The sequence below is a fragment of the Strigops habroptila genome, chromosome 8 (genome assembly GCF_004027225.2).
Source record: "Strigops habroptila isolate Jane chromosome 8, bStrHab1.2.pri, whole genome shotgun sequence".
Taxonomy (NCBI): Eukaryota; Metazoa; Chordata; class Aves; order Psittaciformes; family Psittacidae; genus Strigops; species Strigops habroptila.
This window is the reverse complement of record NC_044284.2, coordinates 30624372-30646959: the sequence shown is the minus strand read 5'-3', so window position 1 is coordinate 30646959 and position 22588 is coordinate 30624372. Positions and strand designations below refer to the sequence as shown.

General features: G+C 39.7%; 1 protein-coding gene across 1 annotated transcript in view; it reads right to left on the bottom strand.

Moving 5' to 3' along the window:
• The window catches only part of FNDC3B (fibronectin type III domain containing 3B), a 206782-nt gene that overhangs the window by 57284 nt on the left and 126910 nt on the right, over nt 1-22588 (bottom strand). The window contains exons 7-11 of the mRNA XM_030494887.1: nt 16539-16597; nt 10280-10437; nt 7965-8024; nt 4907-5045; nt 4513-4566 (exon numbers count right to left, since the gene is read on the bottom strand). Of these exons, the coding sequence (XP_030350747.1) occupies nt 4513-4566; nt 4907-5045; nt 7965-8024; nt 10280-10437; nt 16539-16597 (470 nt within the window). The remainder of the gene's footprint in view (nt 1-4512; nt 4567-4906; nt 5046-7964; nt 8025-10279; nt 10438-16538; nt 16598-22588) is intronic.

The window sequence follows — 22588 nt, the reverse complement described above, 5'->3', positions numbered from 1 at the left end:
AGTATGCTGCAGGCCACGCCAACCTTAACTTCTGTGTTTGTCTCATATTGGCAATAAAAAGCAGCAGATTGGTACTCAATCTGACGCAAAGCTGTGGAGCAAACTGTCAACAATTACTATGACACAACCTAATATCTCTGCAAAGCATTTATTGTGCATGTTCTTATACATGTAACTGAATTTTCTCTATATACAAACATTTAGAAGACACAACAGGACCTATGAAACATTCCTAATATATGCACAAAACCAAATTTTATCTAAGGCTCTCTTCTTGTATGTCTCACAGGAGCAGCATAGGCACAGAACAGACCTAGAGGGCATGCAGGTGAACACAAACCAGGCACAAGCGTGGGGCTCCATATACCTGAATTTTGGTGGACCATTGCTGACACGCATGGCCCAATTATTAGCAAGTATAAAAAAGAACACCTCTTCTAGCCTCAAGCAGTTTAAAACCTTGTGGCATCTCCATTTATCTCTATATAAACTTAATTAACTATCTATCACCAGATCATCAAATAGTGTGGTACTGTATCAGTCTCTCTCTTGAGCAAATTAAAATGAGATGCTTAATGGATGAGAATTAAAACTGCTTTTGAGTTATATACAAAACAGCGACACATGCTGCATGAGAGAGATGTCCTCTCTGGTTCAGGAACAGTCCTGAACTTTCCCATAGAGAATGAACAGGATACTCTCACTATCCATAAGCACAAGAGAAACATGTATTTAATATCACTTAATCACAGAATCAGCATTTCACATCTGATTAGTAACAAGAGCCTGATTCTTTAAGCAGTGCTAGCAGCATTTTTCACTGCAGTTACAGTTTACTAATTTTGATGAACGCTGGCATCAGGAGGAAGCATCAACTCATTTACAGCGTTGTTTTCTGTTTGGTATATTTTTAACATTATTTTTTCAAAGTAGCCTTTTGCTTACCCGGAATAATCAATCCTGGAACAAAGTCATCAATTGACTAGTTCAGGTTTGTAAGTTCAAAGGGTTCACGTTTGTAAAGTTCATAGAAAACAAGCCAGAAGGTGGAGTTTTCCTTAAATACTAATTTTAACTGACTTTATTGCCAGGCTAATATTGCTAATGCCAGCACCTGAGGTGCAGGCATCTTCAGATCCTACTGAATTTCGAAATATCTGAGGAGAGGGGCTGTGTACATCCAATGAGGATGTACATCCATGACAGTGTACATCCAATATTATCAAGTGACAAATCACTGAACTGATCTTTTACTCTACTGTTAAAGATCATCCTCCATAGTTCTTCAGGCATTTGAAACTAAACCAGTTTATAAGCAAGGTATTACAGCTATAATTCAAAGACCTATGTCAGTACTGAGAAAGAAAGTATTTATGTTTTCTAACAAACATGTAATACTAGTCATGTTACAAACCGTTTAATGCAAATTGGGAGGGGAAAAAGGTGCAATAGCAGGAATAGCTTTGTCTATTGACTACTCTATCTTCCAGAGCCTGCAGGTCAGGAAAATCCCCAAAACTCAGAACTAAACTGAAGAAGCAGCAGCTGGGTAGGACTGGCACAGTGACATGTTAAGCAGTAGAACCTTCTTTTCACCGAAGTAGATCAGAAGACACCTAATTCCAATGAAGAAACAAAAGCAACTCATTTGTGTTTCACCTAAAGCTAATCTAATGAAGTGAGAGAAGGCTTTTAAAGTATATATGAGAAAAGACAGCTAAACCACAGAATGGGGACAGTACTGCATCTATCCTCAGCAAGATACGATAAAATAATAATTAAAAAAACCCCAAACAAGAAACCCAACAATGACCAAATAAAATAATAATAAAAAACCAACAAAACAAAACCCACCTTTCTCCAGTCCCTAGAGTGACCCTCCAGAGCAGTGGGGAACCCTACAGTAGGCAGGTGTGGTGGCATGGGGCTTGCTGAGGAGTGCTGAACCCAGGGTCCCAGGCAGACTCCCCTGCACCCAGCTGGCACTGCAGCACCTCAGCCCTGCGGGACTCCCCAGCTGCAGCCACAAAGAGACGAGATGCTGTCCCCTCTTGTTGCAGCTTACAACCTCAGCTAATCGCAGTGCTGTAAAACATGCCGCTTCTGCTGTTGTTTTACAGCAAATTTATTTTTTGCATATATGAGTGATGCCACCTACACTTCTGGCTGCATTTTAGATGCTAAAAACTACGCCTTTACACTGTAAAAACAGGAGGAATGAGTTGAGATACTGTTGAGCATCATGCTCCAAGATCTGAATTGCCTCAGAGAGAGACAACCTGTTACCCACTCTGTGGGAGCACAAAGGGGCTGCTGGAGCCCCCTCCTTGGTGGGAGTGGGTAGCACAGGTTGTGTTCCACAGCTCACTCCCATACTATTCTCCCCTAGGAAGGCACTCAACTTCCCAAGGCAGACTGCCATTTTAGGGTGTTTGTCTAACTTCATCATCACATAGATTTCTTGTTCTCCACTCATTCAAAGTCCACTCTGCTTTGTGGCCACAACTTAATTTCATTCTGATTGCTGATTTTCCCGTGTTTATATTTTATTTTGTGCCCTGTAGCTGATGAATGTTGCTCTAGCTGAGATCTGGCAGAGCATTTGCTGTTGCCTGGCAAGTGTTCTCCTCCTTCCTGATGTATTTACTTCTTGATTTCACCAGGACACAGTGTGGCATTGTAAAACAGTCTTTTTGCTTACGTGGAGTTTACACAACCAAGTGCAAAGGTACAGGGCATTACAAGTGAATTCTCTTTTTTACTTGGGTGCCCTAACTCCGGTATCTAGTTGCACCCTGCGTCAGAGGCACAACTTGCAAGGGCACATGGAAAAGTGAGTAAGAGAGCTTGCTGAGCTCCGTTGCAGGTAGATGAGGCTCCTGCAGATGCAGGCACAGCCAGCCTACCTCTTCAGACTTTTTCTTTAGTAAGCCTTAATAGCAAGTTTTAATTCAGCAACTCAAAATTGCATTTCTGTCTCATATCAGAGGAAACAACCAGACAATTACATTTCAGTCAGGAGTCCTGTCAAATCCTTGGAGATGTACCAAATTAATTTGTGCAGGGCCATTATTCTTTCAACTTTGCTGGCTAGCTATCCACTGGGATCTCAGATTTCAGGATTGTTACTGAGAAAACAAGGTAATTAAAACAGATAGACTAAGGGAATCAGGATGCCTTCATTTTTACCATTGGTACATGAGCTAGCCTAAACCAAACTACTTTTTCCCTCTGAAAAACATAGACGAGTCATAACAATTCTTTCTGAAGACAAAAGTCTAGGTATATACTCAGTAGTAAAGGGTTCAAAGGACAAAACTATTTTAGAGTTGCCTAACATATATCCAAAATTATGACTAGGATCCATGTAGACAAAATTAACATCAAAAGTATTTGCACTGTATTAATGGTCTGTTGTTGGTCTTTCTTCTGACAAGACCTTTGGTTGCCTCCCTTCCCTTTGCAGGCTGGAATCAGTTGCGTTTCCATTGCTTCGCTGCTCGGTGCTGTTACATTCCCATGGCTCCAAGTTACTGGAAGCCTTGCAAGAAATCACAACAGCACAGGTAAGGTGTCACAAAAGGTGAAATGGGATCATCCTGGCCCATGTTTTTGGAGAAATGTCTTTTTAATCTCCATTCCCTGACCTTACATTCCACTTTTTTTCTTCTTCACTACAACCTTTCCTCTTTCAATATGCAGAAAGGGACAGCAAGTAATTCTAAAATTATTGTTCAATTTTAGTTCAGTTCAGTCGGTTTCTCACTGCGTAGCCCCCGCTTGCTGTGATACTGAAATATCTGCAGTGCGAGTGGTTCCAAACATCACGTATTTTTTTCCTTCAAAGATGATATTCACTGACTCATACTTTCTGCAGAAATAAGGCTTGCACAATGGAAAGGAATTAGGGGATGAAGGGAGAACTTACAACCAGAGTCCACCTCCAGCAAATAGTCCACATCTCTTGCTTATGGCAGTCTACCCGAAAGCAAACTGCTCACTAATGATGTAAATATCTGGGACAGAGATCTTCCTTTTGTGTCTGGAAGGGGACTAATTGCCACTAGGTAAAGGGCATCATTATTTCGACCCTGAATACATTCTCTGCCGAAAGGGCTGCAAGATCACGGCTCTCCTCCTTTGAGGCAGGAACAAGGATTTATTCTGCACTCAGATATCAACCAGAAAAAGAGATCATGAACAGAACTCTAAGATACATCAAGTCATTAAATAACAAGTAATGATAATTAACAAATAAAGTGCACATGAGCAATAAAAAGTTAGATTTCAAGAGTACAGAAGCAGAACATTGTCTCAGCATAAAATACAATGAATTAAAAGTTCCCCCCCATTGTCCCTTTAACCTCTCCAACTCTCTACTTAATGCCATCAGGATTTCATTTTCCTACTTCTACTTTCTCCTGTATTTAATTATTTTTCTTTACTCAGCAAATCCTTGCAAAGTCTGAGTGCCATTTATTTATGTATTTATTTCAACTAGTTACTCTTTACCTCATCCCACTCCAGAAGGTAGCTGGTGATTTTTGAACCATTATCAATGGGCGCCTATAAAGAAAAATAAACAATGGTGATATTGGGAATAAGAGAAAACTACTCCCCCCCCCCCCCCCAGCAAATGACTAAAGTTTAAAGTGAAGCCAAAGCTTGGGGGTTGTGCATAGCTTGGCAACCTCTTAACAAATACTGAGAGGAAGCTGGATGTAATGAAACACATGCATTTTAAAAGTCAAGTCAGTGTACAGGGAGGGATTTGTCAGATTACAACAAGTTCAAGTCCCTTACTGAAAAATGACTGTCTCAGCTTTCAATTATTTTCAACAGTTATGCTTACTGTCAGTAAACTGTATTTTTCACTGCTTTCTTGCCTGATCCAAGCATTACCTACCTTCCATTGTAAGGTTAAGGAGCTTTTGGTCCTGTGTGAGGGTTTGGGTGGGAAGGGACACTCTGGTGCTGAGCTGTGAGTGGTGAAGCTTACTGGCTCTGAGCAGGAACCCTTTACTGAGTTGTACATTGCATATACCCTGGAAACAACATTCAAATGGGTTATAAATTTGCTGACAATTACTACATGAGACAGCACTGCCTCAGCCACAATATTTGACTACCAAAGCATCCACAGTACCGTCCACTAATGACAGATTTCTCACAGACCAGTGGCTATCATTATTCTACTTCACTTGATACAAGTATGCAATAAAATTCACAGCAGAAGAGAAATATTACAGCGTTTTGTTCAAATACTCCCAGGGACCACTGAGTTATCATCATCATCTTTTCTTTCCACCACTATTTTCTTGCCTATTGCCAGACTTTCACACACTGTGTGCTAAAATCCTCTTTGCAATACAACAGAAAGTATGAATTCATGAGAAAAAGGTATAAATTTTAATGCCTGGGTACATGTAAAGTAAGTGAGTGGTGCTAACTTCTGGTCTCCTTCCATGGCTACAAGCTTCTCCTACATAGCCCAAGTGTCCACACTTAGTAGACCTCCATGAAGTAGACCTTACACAGCTCTGGTTAAACTAAAAATCTTCAAAGCAAATTTGATTTTGGGCAAATTCGGTTTTGGGCAAATTCTCTATATATCAGTACAGAGGGGGATATATATTTCACATATTGGAAAGTGAATACAATGTAGTTGAGCACTTCCTTACAAGGTGCTTTTCTCTGAAAAAATTAATGATGTTATTTTTTCCCCTGCACATTTTCCATGCAGCAAAATAAAAGTGAAAATTGGAAGTCTTCTACTCAAAAAAAGTTCAAACCATGACCAGACGATGACCTCTGAGCTGGCTGTAGCTATTGTGTGCTTGAATGCAGAGTTTAAGAAAGGGCAATTTCTAAATTTGTTTTCAGTAGATAAGAGTAATTTATGTACAATGGCCACCTACATAGAATCAAACCTTTTGGGAAAGTTCACAAGAACTTTTATAGTGCTGCTTTACCCATCACCTGTTAGTCAGTAGTGAAAACAAATGCAGTTAATTGAGTCTGAAGCTGGCGAGTGGTATGTACCCGTGCCGGAAATCAGCGTAGCCAAGCACCAAACACATACCATCGGGGAATACAACCATGTGAAAATGAGCATAACGAGCATCTTCTGCAAGTCACTGAAACACTGAGCACAGCCGTCTCTGCAGGCACCAAAGTAATACTACTGGAAGAAACGCAGGAAAGAGGTTCAGAGCAAACCACGGTGTCAGGGCCCAGCAGGGCGGGACGAAGTGTGAGCAGTCTGTCTGTGTGGAGATGAAGCCCTTAGAGATGCTGCCAAGGTTAAGGAGACCCAAGGCAATCTGCCGAGTAACGGTTGGCCAATAAATTTCTTTACTTAACAGATTTATTTCTTCACAGTTGTTAATACATAACACAGTTTCGGTGAAGGAAAAAATTGTCATGGAAAGCAAACAGCACGTCTTTTCAGTGTTGGTTCCCTCCACTCCAAACACATGCTGCTGCTTTTTAAGTCTGACTTTTATATTTAGTAGTTGCTTCTCCTTTTTAAACGAAGTTACTGCTAAGTGTTCACAAACAGTTTTTAATTTGACAAACATCCATGAAGGTGGAGTGAGCTATAGGTAAGGAGAAAGAAGTCAGCCAGGACACAGGGCAAATACCCACAATGCCCTTAAAAATCACATGAGACCTCAATGCCATGCTGTGCATAGTGACCACTCTCCTGTTGGAAGCTGGCTTTTAATGCAATGCTCAATTGCTTACAGCAGGAAGGTCAGCAGTGTTCTACAATTTTCTCCTCTTTGCTACCATTCATTTGCTGCTAGTGCTGGGACTACTGGCTGACCTAGGAATCTGTGCCTTGTACTGATGTACAAGAAGTTACTCCTGGTCTTGTGTTTATACTTGAGAAGTTCATTTTAAGGGTCCACTAGAAAGTTATCCTTCAAAAACCATAAGAAGCTCTAGTACCAGAGCAAGACAGACACATTTTGGTGTTGGGGCTTTTTTTTTTTTTTTTTTTAATAGCTGAGAAGCAAAATGTTCTTCAAAATTTTACTAACAGGAGCAGCCTTGACGTGAAAAAGCACAACAAATCCAGCCCTTGTCTGGAAAAACAGAAGGAAACAATAGACAGGAGTGAAAGGATTTTTTTTAAAAGGATACTGAACAGGATGTGAATTTGAACCCTCGGTTCATAAGCAAAGTCTTTTAAAAAAAAAAAAAGAGGCAACATGAGCAGATAACACGACAGATAATGTTAAAAACATCAGGGAGCAAAACTGAGAATGTGTTAACAGTTAATAAATGTGTAAAACACATTTTTAGAATCAAAGAGAAATACACCCTGAAAATACCATGACAGACCAGTGCGAATCCATTTGGGTTTTTTTGGGGGGTTTTTTTTGGGCACTTTTTGTGGTTTTCTGTTTTTGGTTTTGTTGTGTTTGTGGGTTTTTTGTTTTTTTTTTTTTTTTTTTTTTTTAATAAATGCTGAAATTACTATGGTCAGATGGATTTCGAAGCAGCAGATGTACTTCATGAAGCAAGGAGTATTTATGAGGAAACTGTGCTGGAGTGCTTTCAGTGCTAGCACACCTTTGTTACAATAACTACAGAAATGCCAGTTGCTTGAGTCAAATTTTTAAGAAACTTGAGGAATCCCACTTTCATACACAGCACTGCCAGGCCTGTTATACATGTAGGCAGAAATACAGATACACAGATGTCTTCTTCCTTCTTACTCTAGCAATGACAGCAACATGACAGAAAATGTATTGTTCAAAAAGCACCCTTGTAACTTAAAGTCCAAGATAAAATCTGTGAGAAAATATTTAGAAGCCACTGAAAACACACCTACAGAGAGGACCATGAAATTCTTGAGCTACACTGTATAGTTAGGTAAAAAACGTTCACATTTATTCACATATAATTGAAGAGTTTTTATATTTAAGTGACCTTCATAGTCAGACCTAACTCACCTGACATGATAATCTGTTGCTGGCCTAAGGTCTTTCAGGTTATATTCTAATTCTTCTCCACTGCAGAAAATAGAAAACAAACCCAACAGATCAATAAATAATGAAAAGCAGTATCACTTTTAGCACAGCTAGTGATTTTTCAGTGACTAGCAACTCTCTCATATTACGATTTGAAAGAAAATGGGTGTTTTCCCACCACAGAAAAATGGTAGTAAACGATACACCAATAATTTGTTGACACAATTCTTGTTTCTTGAAGATTTCACAAAGCTCCGTATACATAGAAGAAAAGTAACAATCATCCCAATTTATACAATAAACTAGTTATGTTGATTTATTTCAATGCTATCCTTACGTTTTGTTGATATGTGCATAAAGTAAATAGGGTTTTCAACCCTCCCAGAGCTGAAAAGAGCCAAAGTGATACATTACTTTCGTACTTTCTGCACATTCACTATTTCAAAATACTTTATTAAAAGTGAGTCACTGAACTTCAGAGGAAAAAGTATATTTTCTTGCACAATCCTTTCACTTATTTGCTCTCACTTTCAGAAGCACACTCTCTGTGACAACCATGACAAGGAGACGTTTAAGTAATGCCCTAACAGCTGGACCCAGATCTCTTTTGATACCAAGAAAAGTAAAAACACAGACTTTCAGATACTTTAGGAAAAATCTAGCATATAATTTATTAATTTCAAATGTAGCCAGCGTATTCAGGGCTATTCTTTTTCCTTTTGGTTTGTTTGCTGGTAAATGAGCACTAGGCTCAATCATGTGTTGACAATTCTGCAAAGATGAAGGTACGGGTCAGTAATTAATAAGTAATAGCCAACTCATGTGTTTGGCTTATTCATGATTTTATTAAAATATAGGAAACAAGAAAATTCTCAATTAAGCATAAAGAATTATTTCATAGGAGGTTGGGCAAATATAGGTAGATCTCTCAAAAATCAAGAGAACAAAACCAACCAGAAAGCACATGTCTGCTGGGTTGCCAGAAATCCACCAAAACCCCCTTCTTTATTTCATATAATCCAATGCACTGCAAATTCAGTTTTTCCCCTCTGAATGAGTGCACCTCCTTGCAAAGACAATGTATTCAGCATACTGCAGACTTTCTCTTGCCTATAGTAATAATGATTACTGCTGCTTGTGACAGAGCGTACCATATTAAGCTAATGGCTGTACTCTGGCCAGCAGCAGGAGACAGATTACTAATAGCAGCTTTAAAACAGATGCACAACATTTCATAACCATGAGAAAATGTGCAGCCATCACACCAGCAGGCACAAGTAGTACCAGAAAGTGTCCTTTCCATTTTAAGAGCTCAGCAGCCCATATTAACCTTTATAGATGCTCACACTGGCTCACTAGTGTGAAAAACCAGTTAGTTTGGCTAGTGTAAATACCAGATAAAAAAAATCAGGCAGCATTTTCTTGGTTAATAACCTGTTTATGTATTACCAAACAACTCAATCTGCAAAGTTCCCTGCCTCTGGCATACCAAGAGAAATACACTAATTCACAGGACATCTTAAGAAGGAGATAGTTTGGTCTTGAGAGGTAATTCCATAAATGCTGGATCGCCTGGACTTTATTTAAAGAGATTTGGGAAGGATTAGCTATTTCACAATAGCCACAGTCACATCTCAAAGTTTTCTTTACTAGACGTCACTAGCGGGGGAAAAAGAAAAGCATAACACCATATGTACTTGATCACAGAATGAGCTCAGAGGATCATTGGAAGGAGAGAGAGAGCAATCCCTCAGAATTTTTAATGAAGACTGCCGAAAGCCAAGTATTCGGATTTTTCTGGGTAGCCTATACAGTCTACTGATGGCATACTCCATCCTCTGCTCATTTAAGATGCTACAAAGCAGTAAAGCCCTCAAACTTCCACTTGTTAGCTCAAAAAGCAAGCTTTACTGTTCTTAATTCTGCAAGTGCACTCAAATTTAGCCCATTAGGAAGGCAGCTATCCTGCCTGCATGGTGTACACGAAAGGTTTTAACATTTAGCATAAGAGGAAAAAGTAACCTTTTCATCAGCACAGGAGAGACAGCATCACATGCAACATCTGCCAAGTGCTGGGGATGTGGGAAGGGAAGGCAATTAGGAACCTTGCAATATGCACTCAACCAGCTCCCTGTAAGCTATTCCAGCAATAGGGGCTGATGGGGCAGCGAAGGAGCAATTACAGGGTGTTCAAATGTGCCTTTTCTCTGTGACTGATGTGCATGCCAAAATACACACTGAGAAGCTCAGAGAGTTTATTCCTAGTAAAAACACAAGCGTAAAAACGATGCTGTTACCTGTAAATTATCTTGTATTTTCCATCCCTCCCTTTATCCGATAAGGCAACCTCGTAGGTACAGGTGTAAGGCAAACCATTGTTGTGTCTATCTGCATTTAGAAGGCCAGTGGGAGGTGACCAGGAAAGTAGAACTGTTCTTGCTTGAATATTTGTAACCTATAAAAGAAACATCAGTTACTCTCAATTCCCAGAAAAACACTATCCTGCGAGTATTTGCTTTTTGCTTGCATCTTTACAATCAATTTCTCATGAAAACGAAATTCCAGAGCTAGAGGTAAAAAGTAAAGGGTCAGAAACGGTATCAGCAACACAAAAATTATATATTTATGGCATAAATTAATCTCTAACGGATGAAGAATACAGAGACATGCCCCCTTGCCATGAAATGGCTCGTCATTGAGCATCTGGCCAAGGATGTCTCGCATCATCCTGGACATACCTGTTGCGTGGCCATTACCTGAAGGGAAGTGGAACTAAGTGGAACAAAGACCTTATCCTGTGGATTGTTGCAATTATTTTTCTAAAGCTTTTGTTAGGGAGCTTCTCTAATAAATCTCTGATATTTTTTTAGTCATCCTGCTCCTTCTTGCAGTTTGAATTTGCAGTAATTGAACTGCAAATACCCCCCTCCCTGAAACAATTAAATCTGCAAAGTTACACTGACTTAAAAGCACAAAGGAAAATCATAATAGAAGTCTAACTTGTCAATTAAAAATCACATTGCGAATCAATATCACTTTGTGCCCTGAAAGACTGCATGTATGATCTGTGGTCTCCCCTGGGCCCAATACCTCAATGGCAGATAGGTGAGGACTCTCTTCTAATAAAACACAGAAAAAAATACCTCAAAGCCCTGCACCAAAACAACTTAATCACCCCACCAGTGCAGCTGTATTCTTCTGGAAACAGTCACATAACTGTAGACTGACCAAGCTTACAGAAGTAGCATCGCCTTTCTCACTAGGAGAGCCTGCTGGCACAGTAGTAGAGGCATCGTAGACAGCACAACATTTTAAGTACCCCTTCTGAAAAAAGTCCAGGGAAGCATCAAATTCTCCATAGCTTCCAGCTTCCTGCCACTGCCACTTTTTGTAATGAAAACAACTACATTTTTCTTTCTTAATTGTAGTGAAAATGTAAAGAAAATGTATTTAGCTAGCCTCCATGAGGAAGAATCAAAGCACAAGGTTTTATATTCTTCATCCATTTTTCCTATGGGTCAAATTTCACTGGTTCTATCATTTTAACAGATTTCTCCAACACACAGAGCAAAACATTGTTATTTCAGAAGGTGTAAGATAAATGATGCAGGTGCTTAGTTAGACATTTCCTACACTATTCTTGAAACAAATGAAGCACCTTACCCATAAATGATTTGGTAATAAAATATGAGCCATCAGCTTTCAGGAAATGCTTGTTTACAAATCCTCTTTCTGGATCATAGAACAGCTTCTCACATGGCAACACATTGCTTTCAGCTGAAGAGCACTGCAACTGTTGTGTGTAATACCCATACATCAAGCAAATTCTTTCTGAGCAAGTAATAAATCTGTTTTTAACAGACTGACAAGTAGGTGACACCACAAAACGTCTCATCTTAACTTAAACACCGTGCTCTCAAAAGTTAAAGATTTTAATTTATAGCAGCACAATTAAGTCTTGCCCAAAAGAAAACCTCTCTTCAATCTAATGTGAAAAACAAGTTGTAAGGCAAGAAGTTTTAAGTACTATCAAGCTTTTTCTTTTTTTTTTTAATATGAACATGGAAATTCTTGTATGAATTTTCATGCGATTTCTTGCTCTAGCCACATTTTTCTGATGCTATGAAATTAATGTTTGCTTCATAAACTTGGACCAGTGAACACTGATACTGGATTAGATGGTTTGTAAGAATCCTGAATGATCCAAATACGACAGATAAGTTAAATTTTTGAGATATGTATATGCACATATATGTGAATGAAATTGTGACAAAGATATTTGGAGTCTGTATTGTAAACAATATTTTGATCAGAAAACTGGATAGTAAGATCCAAACAGACCTTTTTTTAAACATACATTACTACTATGCCAGCTCAGCCCATCAACACGCAGTTTCTTTTATTATGGAAATATGCTTGCATAATTGTTTTTCATAAATTCAGACAGACTTGGAGCTGGAGGCATGATATCCTGCCAATGTTCTATTGAAATGTTTTTCTCTATGACTACTCACAAGGACACACGTATATATTCTGCATATGGCAAAAGCTCTGGCCTTTCATGAACTTTAGCAATCTGTAAAAAGTTAGGTCTTTTATACTTTCTTCAAGCAAGAGAAAGCACGTTACAGACTAACTGCTAGAAACTGTTAGACTATTATTCTGAAGTCAGTGTGCAGACATTTCCATGCAGATGACAGAAGTCCAAACCCAGCTGGTAAGCTGCTCCAGCTATACCATTAATTTCTTACTGATACAGTGTTCAGAGTGACTGCTGGCCTGCCTTGGTGGTGGTACGTACACAGTAATGGCTGGGGTACGTTTAAAAATAAACACCACAAATCGTTAAATACAATTCTTAGCTGCACTGAGCACACACAGCAAGTGTAGCAAAGCAAGTGAGGGGCCACTGTCTGCGTGATAAAGTCAGAAAACGCAGATCTATACACTTCTATAGGAAGGAGAATAATACTTCTTCTTACGGTCCTTCCAACCCAAACCATTCTATGAATCTATGATTATGTGTATGTGTGCTTCTCATTGACTAACAGGCTCGATACCATATCACGTTTATCAGCCAAAGGCGTATCTTTTCGGCATCTGATTTAATGGCCAAAGACATCACTTGACTTAGTTAAGGGACTCCTAACTGGAGCTGAAAGCACTAGCTTTGCTGTGAAAAACATAAGTTAAATAAAATAGGGTTATGATATGCTGAGAATAACAAGCTAACACTGGCAAACAGGCTCAGTACCTTTAACTCCAACTTTTCTTGCTTACACCTGGGAAAACAAACATTTACCAAAAACCACTGAACAGATCTGGACCAGCCCTATCCATGCTGTAAGGAATAGCACAGCTAATATCACGATAGTGGGCTCAATGTCACTACTGAACATGCAGACATAAGTGTTCATTAATGGTGCCCTAATTCCATCCAACCAAAATACAAGTGGCCAGAGCACCTCTTCATAGGTCAGGCAGATAAACCTTTGTGCTGCTTTCTTGTTACTCCAGCCTGTCTCATCTGTCCCCAGAATTGCTGTGCTTGCTTTGAACAGGACCGGCTTGGCCTTTTAGCCGAGACCTAACAAAAGATTCTCCCACAAGGATTTTGTATGTCTGGTGAAAAGCGCAGTTAATTAGTTTCTGAAAACTTCTCAGTTTACACAGAAAATGCCTGGCTTTCTATGCTATCAAAACTTGGTGATGTAAATAATTATTTTATAAAAGCCCCTGGGAAAGAATCCAGCTCCTGCGCTACTTTAATAAGGTTACAAGACTGATGAATATCGGCCCTTCCCGTCTTTCAGGTAATGAACAATGTTTCTGTACAACTTTCATTATCTTTCAAATTCTGGGTTAGCATTCACAAGGCATCGTGTGGTTCGGGGCTTTATTGTATGTGTGAGAACTACACTGCAAGCAACATTCATTTACTCCCTCAAGGGCAATGTTTGAAAGACTTGGGGGTCAAATGAATTCACGGTTATTACCAGGTCTAGATTTTGCTTTTAAAGTATGGCTCTAATCCTGCAATTTTAGGCAAAAATCCCAAAGATTAAATATGACTTTCACTGCAGAGCAAGTCAGTGGGAGCAAGCTGCCTTTTGGAAAGTCAACCTAATGCCTAAGCTCCAACTCTGTGGACCTGCAGCGTTTCCCCATGGGAGGTGATGTCCCTCCAAGCCGCTTGGCAGCCATGCTGTCAGATACAGCTATGTTGCCCCCAGCGACTTCAGAAACCCATTATCAAGTTTCCCTTTCCTCACCAATGTATTTGTTCTAGGGAATGCTTACTTTGCGATACAGCAAATTAAAAATATATTTCATTTTAAATAAAAACATAGGGGAAAAAAGCAAAAGGCTTCTTTTAAAATGTTTGATGTCAAAGGGATAAAAATACAATTAAATTTACAGTTTGGTTGCATGTCTCTCAAACAAGTAACAACATCTCTTACAAAAAACAGACTTTTTATAAATTAATAATTTAAAAAAGGTGTCTAATTTGTACTTTGAAAGGTGAGAGAGACTGTGTCGCAGAGAGGTACCTGGACAAGCTAGATTAAAGACACCTCCAAGAGATACTGCAGCTGCAGATTCTCTTGCAGGAGCTGCTCAGGGAGATAATCCCAACGGACAGCTTCCACAGCGTTGACATCAAAGCCATGTGCTGCAGGCTCAGCATCACTTCACCTGCCACCAACTTACTGCTCTGTGTCCTTCCATTTCAGTTGTCTCATTTCTTTCAACCCAATTGTTTTTCTATACATTGTTTTATTTTTCATTCATACATGCATAAGGCTTGCCAAGAAATACAGCCTAGCAGACTGTTTACAAATAATATATTTCTATCGGATGTAATACTGACTACACACACACATAATCATTCACACCAATTAATGGTTTGGGAAACTCCTATAAGTTCAATTACTCACAAAAGTCAAAGAGAGAATAGATAATCCTCAGCATCTTCTCATTAATGTCATTATTATAGAACTAGAATTTCTCATGTTTTAGATTTAAAAAACCCTAAAACACTAAAAAAAAAAACCCTAATAAAAATATTTATCCTATTTCTAAAATGATTCAAGAAAAAATATTTTTGTTTCTTTTTCGTTTTTCGTTCCCCTCTGCTTTAAACACTTTGGTATTTAAATTAAATACCACAATTCTAATTGTACAGAGCTCAGAAACCTGCAAACTACTCAAACAGCTTCTTTCCCTACCTTTATAGATATAAGTATGAAATAACTCATTTTTCTTGTGAGCTCTCCAGATCTTTGTCAAAGACAAAGATTGTGTGGCGTTTTACCAGCTGAGAAACATTCAGATAGTTCTCAGTACAAAAATATTGACTGACTGTACAATAAACTAGCCTAATTCTGTCTAAGTGCACTTTCTTCCCCTCTGATCTCCCAAAAACTCTTCTCTCAAGTCTTCAGTTTAGTATTATCACTTTTTCTACAAGAAATAAAGCAACTTTCCTTCTTGCAAACAAACTCAGGCTGTAGTCTTCTGGTATGTGTCACCTCTGCTGGCCTGGTTTAGATTCTGCTTGGCTTTGAACCTGCTCCTGTAGATGCTACGACACAAGGATCCAACACCTACTGACTGAGCAGTTTAAGACCAAATCTTTTGTATTTATTCAGAACAAAGGCATGCAAGAGAACAGAGCCTAACTCAGTCCATGCTCCTGCCTGCATCTCCTGGGCTCTGCTGCTTCTGCATCCAAGGAATAGACACCTTTTCAAGCTCCCACTGCAGAATATCTCTCTGTCATCCACTGTTGAACCAGTCTTTAGATGAGCTTTCCAACTGTTTTTCTTAATTTGCTTGTTTACTAGCCTTCTACCTCGACAGAGAAAGACAAACCAAAGAAAATAAAACTCCCAAAGCACAGGATCTCCCTCCGTCCCATGACTGTTCCTTCCAGTGCTTGTTTAGACCATTCATTTAGATCCACAATACTCTCCTGTCTTTAATTTGACACACCAAACTAGAAAACCATCACATTCAAAGGGCTTGCAACCAGATTTATTAATAACCTTACCTGATTGTGGTCATACCCAGTATTATGGTTATTTACATGGTGATTCAATTCCATTACAATTCACATGCTTTTATGGCTCAGACAAATGTAGAATATAGTAATAGCCATTAAATAATAGAATTACCTTAATTTAATCATGATTACAGACATAAATTGCTCATGACAAATAAAATTAAACCCAGGGAAGAGCTATGTAAATCACCCCAGTGCACTGGGTTCCCTACCACAGTGGGGAACCAAATGAATTCTGGAAGTTGTCCTCTAGAAACAGGCAACTGGTGCCATTCCTGCAGTGGGCAGAGCCCACAAATACCCACAAGCACAAGAGATGCTTCAAATTTATATCCTAGCAAAACGAGTTAGATATATACAGAGGCAACAATCTGCTAATGAAAAAATTCAGAGGTGATCCTCTGTGAAATCACCAGTATGTTGTGACACAACCTGCTTATCACATTTACTATTCTCTGTGTGTGTGTGTGTAGTAACTTGGGATCACATACCTGTGGTTTCTCCATTCCAGAAAGAATGTCTTGAACCCTTTTTGTTTCTGAATCAAATTCTGTAAAATAGAGAATGTAGAAATAGGAAGAAAAATAAATTACCAAAACTAAACAAAAATGCCAGCTATGTCAATAACTCTTCAGGAATTTGTGAACAGGTGACAGGCATTACCTGCACATGAGCATCGGCTGTTTTGCTCTTGTGAATTTAAGGTACAGAGTTATATGGATTAATATTAAAAAAATTGTAGAAGAGAAAAAAGAGGAAATTAAACTTGCAGTAATGCAGATATTCAGAAAGGGGGGATTATTTGTAGAGGTGTCCTTCACAAACAATGTTATTAACTGGGATTTGCTTTCACAGGGCAAAACCATCTTGTTTCCCAAGCTCAGACATAAAAGCAGCTAAGGGGTTTTTACAGCTCAATTACTGCAGAACCTGATCCTCGTTTGTTAACCAAACACACCCTTACTCCTTCAGCTGTAGCGCTGAACTATCCGCCTGCTCACCAGAGCAACAGGCTACTGGAGAGGATGAGCATCCTCAACCTATGCTGCAGAAGCCCAGTCAAACGGCACAGGGTGCCTGCCCCAAGCCCTGGCTCCCACGCTACAGCTACCTGCCCTTAATACTTTTACTGTGTAATGCTCAAAATTCTTAACAGCCACCTTTCAACTCTAGAAGTAATAAAGTCATGTGAGGATAATTCAGATGTCCGGCAAGCAGTAATCCATCCTCCCTCCCTGAGCCTTGTGCCTGGTACAGCAGCTCTTGCAGGGACTACACAGCATTATCACCGGACACGGTGTGAAATACTTCCCCTAAATTAGACAGATTAATTGAGCTCAGAAGGTGATGCAGAGGTAACTGTCTGAGCAGTGGAATCAGCCTTTTCCCCATTCTATTCGTTCCCCCAGCCAAAGTCTTTGGATATTGGGACGAAACATCAGCTTAGAGTAATGAGGTGACACAAAGCAGCTTTATTCCTTTTGGACTGCAGCACAGAGAGGCCTCACTTTCCACTACAGTATCCTCTAATGGAAAACTAGGAACATTTTTTGTTTCTGTATTTCTTTTACACCCCCCCCCCCTTTTTTTTTTTAATGTTAATGTAAAAAGTTTGCTCACCAAAGCAGAAGAATACATCACACCTAAAGCAAAATGAGCAGGGCCTCTTTATATAAAGCATACAGATTTGGCATAGAAAGCAAAGAATATCAATAAAGAAAAACTGGTATGATAGATCAACAGCTTTCATAAATGATTCCCCCAAAGCCTGACCTACTTCTCGTAGCCCAAGAATGTGTCTTTATTTTTGTCTGTGACCTGGTTTAAAAAAGTAGATCTTCGTTTTCAAAATTCCATGTGCTTAGCTGCCAAAAACGAATTGGCTGAACGCTGATGGCAGAACTCCAGTGTAAATGCCCATCTCTCCCTGCAAGAATGCACCTTGGTGCGGAGTGGGAATGACAGATCTCCTGCTCCATGCATTCCTGGATTCCTTTTAGTCTCAGCCACTTGGAAAAGAAAGATTTAGTAATAATTCAGAAGAGGAGGATAGCATGATTGTTTTTTTTCCACATTAGATAACCCTAGAGTGTATTATCAAGTGTATAAACTGGCAGGATTTAGGCAGTATAATAATACTTACTTCAAAACTACACAGATGGTCTAAAATGGCAAAGGAAAAGGTTGACATGCTGATCCAAGTGAAAATGTCACTAAAGTCTGGTGTGTTTCAGAATTCAGGGTTCCCTTCAGCATCAGTGCAGAAGTAGGACTGTGTGACAAAAGCCTGGGTCTAGGTCTGAAAACTGCAGCGGTCCTGTAGGTTTATCTCGAAGGGATGCTAATCAGAAGCAGCTTCTGCAGCTATAGAGTGTAACAAAAATGCTGCTACTATTTCATTGAAAGTTTATGGTTATTATGTCACCCCTAATTACAATCCCCAGAAGCTAAGTGTGAATCACTCTCAATCTTAAATCCCAAACATGTGGACTGAATTTTCTTTCTTCTCTCTGCTTTCTAGCAAGGATGCTATCTCTGTTACACTAAGCAGGGGAGGAAAATAAACCCTGAAGCCCAAAGAAATCTCACTTCCAGCTCCCATGAAAAATGATTGCTTTGTAAAGTAACTAAGTCCTCTGACTCTCGCAGGTCAGGGTTGAGGGTTCAAACTGCTCCCAATACAGGAATTGGCTTTTAAGACCTAAAGGAGTTGGATATACTCAGCAAATAAATAATAACAAAGACAACAATAACAACAATAACAACAATAATAATGTACTTTAATCAGACTCCTCAATGAAGAGTCCTACTAAGGAAATTTTTTATATTAGCTCCCCAAATATGTGGCTTATTCACAAGGAGAAGGCTCTGAGTACCAGACAGACTGAAGTCTGGGGTTATTAAGCACACATGGACATTTATGTGGACAATTTGGACATTTATGTCACAGTTTATACAGATAATCTGGAAGTGGAAGAAGAGAAGTGTCCCCAAAGATTTTGGTGACAGGGAAAGAAGGAATGGGACGTACACAGACCTAAGGTGACAATGTGAGTGCAAATCATAGAATCATATAATAGTAAGGGTTGGAAAGGACCTTAAGATCATCTAGTTCCAACCCCCCTGCCATGGGCAGGGACACCTTGCCCTAAACCACGTGGTTCAAGGCTCTGTCCAACCTGGCCTTGAACACCGCCAGGGATGGAGCATCCACAATCTCCCTGGGCAACCCATTCCAGTGCTTCACCACCCTCACTGTAAAGAACTTCTTCCTTATATCTAATCTAAACTTCCCCTGTTTAAGTTTGAACCCATTACCCCTTGTCCTACCACTACAGTCCCTAAGGAAGAGTCCCTCCCCAGCATCCTTATAGACCCCCTTCAGATACTGGAAGGCTGCTATGAGGTCTCCACGCCACCTTCTCTTCTCCAGGCTGAACAGCCCCAACTTTCTCAGCCTCTCTTCATACGGGAGGTGCTCCAGCCCCCTTATCATCCTCGTGGCCCTCCTCTGGACTTGCTCCAACAGCATCATGTCCTTTTTATGTTGAGGACACCAGAACTGTACACAGTACTCCAAGTGAGGTCTCACAAGAGCAGAGTAGAGGGGCAGGATCACCTCCTTCGACCTGCTGGTCACGCTTCTTTTGATGCAGCCCAGGACACGGTTGGTTTTCTGGGCTGCAAGCGCACACTGCTGGCTCATGTTACTAAATTAAGAATTGAATTTAAGTTGATGAATAATATACATATACATATGAATGGGTGCTTCATCACATTCTCTAAAGAATAAGATGGATCAGATGAGGCAGATATGCTGACCAACAATGTCAGATATCCCTCATGCTAAACCTCCTTTGTGATCACTTGCACATGAGGCACACTCCAACCCTTTCATACCTACAGAGCCAATGTAACCTGTGTTGCTGATTTGCTAATGCCATCAATCATTTTACAAGAACAACAGCAAAGAAAGAACAGTCAATAGTAAGAAGTGCCCTTTCATCACAAGCTTTGAAATCAGTGTACCATATGGAAAGGACAGTGTGTGCCTTTGAGCTCCCCACTGAATTTGAAACAAAACCCACCATGAATAGGCAATGCCCTGTGAAAATAAGAGTAAATGTAAAATTAAATACAGAAAGCAGTAAATACACATGAATGATGGCTATAATAGCACCTGGTAATAGTGCGGGTTGGAAGAGGGCCTCAAGAGAGGTCATCAGGCCCAACCTCTGTCTGAAAGCTAGGAAAAAAGCCAGCACAAAACTGCCCCATGGAAAAACTTGTTAATAAAACCAAAGCCAACCTTTTTTGGGAGAAAGAAAGTAGCTCACAGAGTTGTCACCTCATTATAGTATTTCAAATACTTAGTTTCCCATTTCAAGAGCTAAAAAAATTCTCAGGCTTCTATAGATGGTTGATTTGCTTTTGGTAATAACCATAATTATTCACAGCTTCCTGAGCTAGACTAAGCTGAGGTGAACAAGACCTGTTCTGAGTCCCTCCCCAGTAGGGAAGTTGGTCTTACCTGCCAACCCCTCTCATAACAGGTCAACATCTTTCTCCCAAGCCAATAAAAAGCTGAAATCCTTCTGAAATAGAAAAGCATAGAGCAGGGGGGAAATAAAAAATAAAAATCTTATATGCTCTATGATGATACCACACAAGTGGTGAAAGGCCCTTTTTCCTAGCTCATTATTATTGCTATTCATCAGCCACTGAGGACTCTTCCTCTAGACTATCTCACTGGAGCAGTTAGGGACAAGGAGTATCAACATCTCTCAGACATCACAGATGCAGTGGTGAAAAGGTGGGAAAGAACAGGAAGCAGGAAAGAGGAAATCCTTATGTAAACCAGGAGACTAAAATTCAGAAAAAAATACCTACAGCTGTTCGGGAAAGGTGGTGTGTGGCTGAGCATGATTCACCCACTTCGCACTAACTGTCCTTGAATAACACACGGCTCATTTGCTTTTAAATCTTTGTCCCTTCCTCTCTCGTCCTCAGCTAATTGAGCACAAAGTGTCTGACATGAACACATAAAAGCTCTGTATGTCAACCTCCCCCAACATTAACACTGGGGCTTGCAGAGATAAGCAGTGGATACATGCTGCTTTCCTCCTTTGCCATCGGGAACATAAATTCAGTCACGTCAAGGAAGAGCCCAACTAACACTTCAGGTCATTGTCCTGTTTTAACTTTTCCTCTCAACATCTGTTCCCCACATCTGTCATGGCAAACCTCTTCCAACTAGGAGGAAGCTGGGGGTGGGGATGAATTCCTTGTGAATGCTCAATGGGGTCCTCTGAGGGACACTACAAAAATCTGAGTTATCCTGTAGATCTCAGTGTCTAAGAGCTATTATAACTGTCCCAAGCTACAGCATTAAGCTCTAATTCCTCGTGGGTTATTTGGATGCAATATTTCAGATTAACCTTTCATAGCAGAGAAGCCAGCTATAAGATCTGAACATCTAAGTTTGTATTTTGGTCATCTCTCTTTTTTCAGAGTTTTGGGTCATAACCAAAACTTCACAGATAAAACCAAGAGTAAATGTCCCTAAAATTTAAACACTTTCCTAGCAGCTGTTTGGTGCTAATAAGGTTTCAATGTTAAGTCTTTCTGAACTAAAGCCTTTTATTATATGCTTCCATTAGCCTGTGTCTATGTTCCTTTCTGCACGTAGAGTACAAATATAATTTTCAGACCTTTCCAACCATACTTCTGAACAGCAAGCACAGCTTTAAAAAACAGGATAAAAATTACTTGTCATTTCAAGGTGAGTTTGAAGTTTCCATGAATAGTTTTCATGTTTGCATGAACAGCAGCTGTGTATGTAAATGCTTTGAAATAGCTAAAAGCTCTAAACTAATTAAGATTTTCCCATTGCAAATACACATTTTAGGTTTGTTCTGCATTCTTTCCTTCACAGAGAGGAAAAGGTCCGGCTCAAGACTTAGCTTCTGGCCATAGAAATATTTACTGTTTCAACAGCCTTTCAATTCCAAGGGAGTGACATCAGCATTAGCACTTTGCAAACTTTTAGTCTAATTCTCAAGCAGAGCTCCATGCTCACAGATATGCCAGTCATAACATTACATGCTTTCTCAGAATTTGTTCCAGATTTATTTGTGCTGTGACTGGCCTTAATGCTAGCAAAGATCTTTTATCAGTCACGTATGGCACAACCTACAACACTCAAGAAAATGAACTCTTCAAAACACAGCCCAGCTCCTTTGTGAACTGCCTGCCAGTGTCAAAACTTAAGACACAAAGAAGAACACATACAGACTTAAATTTCAGAGAATTATAGAAATATATGTTAAAAGCTCCTTGTGCAAGAACAAACCTAAAACTGCAGATCCCACACTGCAGCTGAGTCACAGAAAGCAGGACCGGAGGGGATGTAACACAGTCATGGAGACCATCCTCCTACACTGAAACATGATCATCTATACCTAAGCCAATCCTCAGGGATGTCTGCCTAGCCCATTTTAAGAAAAACAAAACAAACCAACCAACCAACCAAAAATCTCCC